General features: G+C 35.5%; 1 protein-coding gene across 2 annotated transcripts; it reads right to left on the bottom strand.

Moving 5' to 3' along the window:
* Window positions 1-966: 966 nt before the first annotated feature.
* LOC100812540 (transcription initiation factor IIA large subunit) lies at window positions 967-5,713 on the bottom strand. Of its 2 annotated transcripts, XR_417056.4 has the most exons (12): window positions 5,143-5,713; window positions 4,716-4,886; window positions 4,473-4,625; window positions 4,213-4,273; window positions 4,071-4,129; window positions 3,739-3,861; window positions 3,052-3,195; window positions 1,999-2,059; window positions 1,732-1,898; window positions 1,514-1,597; window positions 1,341-1,418; window positions 967-1,183 (listed from the first exon to the last, which is right to left on the bottom strand). XR_417056.4 is itself a non-coding variant. In XM_003539553.5 (11 exons), exons 1-11 carry the CDS (start codon window positions 5,263-5,265, stop codon window positions 1,395-1,397), a joined length of 1,170 nt encoding a protein of 389 aa, XP_003539601.1. In that variant the 5' UTR covers window positions 5,266-5,713; the 3' UTR covers window positions 967-1,394. The 2 variants fall into 2 exon arrangements, 1 of the variants encoding a protein (XP_003539601.1); XM_003539553.5 differs by having other exon boundaries at window positions 967-1,418.
* Between the last annotated feature and the right edge of the window lie 1,004 nt (window positions 5,714-6,717).

Raw genomic sequence — 6,717 nt, 5'->3', positions numbered from 1 at the left:
AAATTACTTATACGTCCTTAGTTTGCCTTTAATCTGTTTTTACTGCATTGAGTAAATTATTCTCCATAAAAATTATTGAAATAAACAAAAAAAAATGTATAAAAAACCACAAACTACTTCCGTCAATTTAAATAAATTTCTTTCAAATAAATCTAGCCTTTTAAAATTTTAATATATTAAATTATATTCTAAATTAGATACTAATTAAAATCCGTTCCCGCTAAAAGAATGGCATTAGCAGATAACTGCCACCAGTGCTCTCAACTCAGTACTGTGTTCATGATTGCTTTTTCGGTAGATGAAGCTTGAACGAACGTTTCAAAAGACACTCCTTTACTTTTGCTTTGAACAGAAATTTGAAAGGTTTGGAACGGAATTCCAAACATGATCATATATATAGCATAGGAAACACAAATGCACATCCATCGGGGTTGTGCAAAGATAACCACACCAAGATATTACCAAGGCAGGTCATCTAATTCGGCACGTGTTATAGCAACTATGATATTTAAAATAATATGGATTGAAGTAAATTCTTCTTTTTTATCAATCAAAAACTTACATGATTGAAGCCTTAAATCTTAACGAGTGCCTTTAGAAAATAGATTATAAAAGACATTTATTGTATTACAAACAAATTATTAAATGTTTCATCATAAATTCACTTGGCAATGAAAGTTCCTTTTCTCGACCAGTCAACATGCTGTATCCATTGATTCTAGGGTTTCGTACCGTTCATCGACCAAAAAAAAGGAAATGGAAACAAGCTATTAATCTAGAAAACACAAGACAAAAAAATTAGGTTCATGTCTTTAGATTGTTCTCCAACACAGTAACCTGTACAATAAATGTCGGCACTGGTTTCCAAGATAACACTACAATTGCCATCTGACCTTAAAAACCATGTTTTAAGTTTTGTCCAAAAAAACACAAGAAATGACGAACGTTGCTGTTGTAGAAAACATATTCCCGAAATTTTCATGTTTTCTTTCACTTTTTGGACTAAAGTTCAGAGATCATGTTGGAACCAAGAAAAACACACTAGACATTATCGTTGTTCTTTATGACGGCTAAAAACTAACCACGACAGTCACTGCAGTTTAAACTGTCCAAGTATGCAGAGCTAATAGACATACATATCCAACTTGACAAATGGCAAACTTCAGGAAATGCCTCAGAGTACCTATCCATGTAAAAAGGCCAAAATTTGCTCATCCTTTATGTACAACAGGCCCACATCAATATAACAGTGACGAAAGTATTACGGACTTTTCTCTTCCTCCTCCAGCTTTAATTTAATAATTATAATCAAAGAAAGATTACAAAATACTCAATGGCACCTGTAATTCACCAAAGCACTGCCACAAAAATGGCAAGACCAATCCCCGACAAAATCAGAATTCAAATTCTCCAGTTGCCTGCAGAAGAGCATAGTTTCAGCCATCAGAAAAATTTGATAAGCTGAACTGAACAGAAAAGTGCCTATCATAGTTCCACTTCACAACTAGCAAACCTTATTGAAGAGAATGTCCTTATTATTTATATGCATGATACCATCCTTTAGGGTGCACTTCCATCTACTCTTGGTACGCGTCACCTAAAGTTAGTTGTAAGACATCTCAAAAAAATTATTCTCCAACCATGAACCATTCATTAAACATACAGCAACATCACATTGGTTATTGGTATAGCACATTTGAGTTAGAGAAAGTGGAAGAGCAACGTTGCTACCTTGTCAAACTGGGCCAAAACAAGATGGTGTGTATTTTGATCCTCTCCCTGATCCAAATCATCCAAATCATCATCATCATCATTTTCATTTAGGGGCTCATCATCATCATCATCTTCTTCATCAACCTCATTTTGAGCAACAGGAGCAGGGGTACTTGCTGGTACATCTAATAAATAGGGTGGAAAGATGCATCAGAAACATTTGTGATATAGATAAATGTGCAAGACCCTATACATAATATAAGTATATCTACGCTCTCAATTTACCAGAAGAAGCTGGTGTATTTGCAATGTTGTAGTCTTCATTGAACACTCCATAATTGTACATCTGCATGCAAGTAAAATAAAAACAGTAAGATTGGAATGCAATAAATACGATACGTGTGACGAGTTGTGTATAAACTAAAAGGGAGTGTGCAATGACATTTTAGATGAAACATAGTTGATGAATGTCAAGCCTATTGACACTCCTACGGATACCAATGTCAAACTTTTGCAAGTTAGGAGCCACTTTTAGACCCAGACACCGAGAGAGGTTCAGAAGGCTGGTTAGGAAACTAAATTATCTCACTGTCACTTGTCCAAATATTTATTTTACAGTTAGTTTGGTAAGTCAATTTCTTAAGTTTCCCTACAAAGGGCATTGTTATGCTGTATTTTACATTTTGAAATATATTAAAGACACTCCAAGAAAAGGTCTCCTGCATGAAGACAAAGGTCATACTAAAAATTGTGGGATGCAGATGCAAATTGGGCAGATTCTCTTACTAACATGTCAAATTTTTGCCAAATTAGAAGGAGCCACTTTTAGACCCAGAAATGTACAGAAGGGCCTTGACTTATAATTTTGTCAATTATTAAAAAGTATTAATACATTGGAACTAATTTCTACTCAAAAACGTGACTAATTTTTATAAAAAAAATGGATTCTAAGAATGAATATTTAAAATAAGCAATCAATGGAAGCATTGATAATTGAACATTTTTAGGGTAAGAATGGGTTGTTTTGTAGTTTATATTCATATTGACAAATGAAAGAAGAAAAAGACGTGCAAATTGAAGCATTTTTTAATATGCAAGCAGATTACTAATTACCAAAGGTGAAAGCTGAGCTGTCTATGTACTAGAGACCCAACAATGAAGGGTTGAATACACTTTTACCCAAAATATTAGAAGTAGATGGAAAATAGGAAACAAAAAACAAAAGGGAAAAGTGAAAATGTACAAAAGCATATATCTATAAGCCTTGGAAAAGAACAAAAGGGAAAGTATTTCAATATAATCTTGTAGAGTGCAAGGAGGAAAAAATTCACTACTCACATTTGGAGTAGAAACCACATCATCATCGTAAGGAATTGGTCCATCAAATTGAGGAATCTGAGAAGCTGGCCTGTCTGAATGTGCTGGCATTTTTCCATTAGAAGTAGAGTGACCTGCATCAATGGAGATGCCCCCTCCATACACCTGAAAGATTTATACTCAGCAACTAAAACTTTTCAATCAACCAAGAAATCAATAAATTAAAAGACAAATAAATGCATGCATATATGTAAAGCAGGATCCCAAAAAGAATAATGTCCAACAATTGGCTCCAAAAGAAACCAGAGGACTGTAATGTTCACAACAGTTGAGAAACACAGTCTTATATACTTTCAAATGAAAGCTATTCATACAACAGTTGAGAAGCGCAGTCTAATATACTGTCATATGGAAGTTATTCATACAACAGCTGATAATAAAAAAAGAGCTCTAAACACTAAAGTTCATGGAACAATGTATCATAAGTTCATTAAAAGGTTAAATAAAAGCCCATCTTTTTTTCAGAAGTGGTCACAGAGATGAAAATATTTTATAATTAATATCATTACAAAACTACATCAAATAATATGCAAGCACTAAGCTGATATAAATTTACAAAATATCAATTTAATATAATATGCAAGCACCAAGCTGATATAAATCTACAAGATATCAATTTAATGTTGGCAATATGAAGAAATGCCATACTTCAATTTCAAAAATTTGAGAATCAGCATCTCCAGCTCCATCTTGCTGAGGTATATATCCACCAGCATTATATTGAGAAGCAATTTCATCACGTTTCCGCTTCCCCGAGGACATGAAGAAGTCCTGCATGTTTTTCAAACACCAATAATATGTAAATGTTATGTGGGTTCCATGTTCTCTCTTTTCCAGTCAATTCAAGACAAAAATTACTGATAAAAACGTTACAGGGAGAAAGAAGTAACATTCTCTGACTTCATGAAAGAAACTCCACCAGGAGGTCTTCAAATTTGAAAACAGATCATTTTTCTGAAAGACCTCACCATGTTGCTTACCTGTGTCAGAGGTTGATTAGAGGCTCCTCTTTCCGCAGCATCCCGCCCTTCCACATAAGCTAAAGTAATTTACACGTAATTACTGCAAAGCTGTATTGCTTAAAAAAAACTATGTTCCAAATTAAATTCAAATGGGGCTTACCAACATTGACGTCAAGTGGAGCCCTCTGGTTCTGGTTCTGGCTCGTCCAGGGAGGAGGTTGCTGTAAAAGATTGTATGGACAACTTAAATAATACATGCATCGAAAGTAAAGATGAATAAAAGTGGTAGTACCAACATGCACATGGTTTTAGCTAAAGAATTTATCCACTGTGACAGACATCTATTTAAAATATTATGAAAGTAAAATGTGAAACAAAAACAGGTAATCAGTTATCTTGGAGACACAAAATGAGCTTTACCATGTATGGACCAGGCCTTCCACCTTTTATCTCATTATTTTCACCAGGTTCATTTCCAGCAGACGGGTAGTCACTAGGTCCAGTGGGAATGTTATACATTGAGTTATCCACAGTTCCTGGTAAAGGGGTTTGAAGAGGAGTTTGCAATGGCGTCTGTTGCATTCAAAATCCCATATCAACAATCTTCATAAAACACGAGTCGCGTAACTCACAAAGTCATAATAATAATGGGCTCAAACTCACAGGGGGGAAAAGCATTTCCGCTGTGGGAGTTTCATACTCCTCAGTCCCCTCATAAGGCATGTTAAGATCATGAACAGGAGTAATTGGACCGCCGGGCGTTGGCTTAGGCGCCCCGGACCTTTCTATGGGGCCGACAATGGCACCAGCTTGCAACATCTTCGATTCCCATATCTAATCATAAGAAAAAAATTTAGTACAACACAAACGATTGAAGAAAAAAATAATATAACTCATAAACCAAACAAAAAAAAAAGCGCGCAAATGATCGAAGCCCTAATTCAAAACAACAAGACTTCTTTCAAACCAAATCAACGCATAATTTCAATTTAGCTAGAAATTTACTAACCTAAAATGTCAAAACCAAGGCAGGGAAATAAAATAAAATCAGATGAACGGTAATTAAAGGAAAGAGAAGAGTGATTATTACAGATTGAAGCTCCTTGAGAACTTCATCGCCGGGACCACCGTTGTTGACGAACTCGTCGCGGACCTTGATCATGACATCGTCGATTACCTGGATGTAGACCTGGCTGGTGGAGGAGGCCGCCATCGTGGATTTGTTCCTCCCAAAAAATTCGGCGGCGAAATGTCAATTATCGGATAGGGAAGGTTTCGGGGATCGGCGAAAGAGATCGAGAGGGGTGAGGTGGTTGGTTAGGGTTTGGGAAGGGTTTGGAGTGAAAGCTGAGGCGAGAATAGATGAGATGGGAAAGGGCGGACCAGAAACGGAGACTAAAGGGTTGAATATAAATAGGTTTGCATCCGATTATAAGCAGCGCGGTCCACGTGTTGAGATCTGATGCATTCTTATCTTGGCTTCGCTGCGCTACCGTTACAATACGGCGACCACTATAAAGTAGCTCCTCAATCACGATACAGAGCCATACTGGCCCAGTGTAGAAAAAGAACAAACCTCTTGGGTCTGTGGATGTAAACGTAAAGAAAAAAAAAAAAGGGTTCTAGAACTCAGAAAAGATGACCAAGGAATTGGAAATTTCCCCCCTCAGTTATACCAACAATTGCAATAATTAAAGACAAGGTTTCTTTTGTTTTCTAATATGATAATGATATGATTATGATTATATTATATTATTGAAGAAAAAAATCTCTCAATTTTCTAACGATTGTAATGATTAAATAAAGACAAGGTTTCTTTGGTCCTTACATTAAAAAAAAAAAAACAATGTTTCTTTTCCCAGAAAATAAGTATATGGTTTCTTCTAATATAAGACAGAAATTGTATGATATATTTACCCGTGTGCCAGGTTCCTATATACCAAAAAAAAAATATACCAAAACAAGTTGGGTATTAATGAGAAATACACTTGTTTGAGTATAGTATTAATAATCGATTTTCTTCCCTCTTTTTGGAATATTTGATTGAATTATTCCTAATGTCAATTGATTCTTGGGCGATTGTATGAAGTATTCTCTTGGGTGAGCTTGTTAGGCTTACCGAATACATTGTTTAGTTCATATACATGCTCAATCAAGCTTGTGTAAAGGCCAACTAATCAACTTATAAGTTTGGCTAGTACAAAAGGAAGATACATTAGAGTATCTTTAATTGGTGCTCTTACAAGCTGATCTTCCATGCAAAATTTGATATTCTTAAGATCTATTGTTAAAGCAAGAGACTTGTTCTCCATTGTGAAGATATGTTATTCTACAAGAACAAGTAAGATATGCATGTTTTTTCAAAAAATAATATTTTCATGTCTTATACGTCATCCCACCCTATCCCCTTCCCCTACAACTTCCCCCTTTTCTTTGTGTTGCATCGCGGCCACCAAACCAATCAAATCCAAGTTGAGTCATGCCACCCACCCTAACCAAATCCAAGTTGAGTCATGCCACCCACCCTAACCAAATCCAAGTTATACCACAACCACAAAGCTTGATCTTCTGTTTGAGCAAAAAATTGGAAAAATCTATAGAGATATGATACTACCGGGTCCATCAAAAAGTTGGTTAAGATCACAAAGTTTGATCTACTATTGAA

This window comes from Glycine max, chromosome 12, assembly GCF_000004515.6.
Source record: "Glycine max cultivar Williams 82 chromosome 12, Glycine_max_v4.0, whole genome shotgun sequence".
Lineage (NCBI taxonomy): Eukaryota > Viridiplantae > Streptophyta > Magnoliopsida > Fabales > Fabaceae > Glycine > Glycine max.
Note: the sequence above shows the minus strand (reverse complement) of the source record. Positions and strands in the feature narration are given on the sequence as shown.

Coding starts and splice junctions, on each gene's coding strand:
- LOC100812540 (XM_003539553.5), bottom strand. CDS start 5,265: ATGGCGGCCTCCTCCACCAGCCAGGTCTACATCCAGGTAATCGACGAT. Junction 4,887..5,142: donor TTCTCAAGGAGCTTCAATCT/GTAATAATCACT, acceptor TCTTATGATTAG/ATATGGGAATCGAAGATGTT. Junction 4,274..4,472: donor GAAGGCCTGGTCCATACATG/GTAAAGCTCATT, acceptor AATCTTTTACAG/CAACCTCCTCCCTGGACGAG.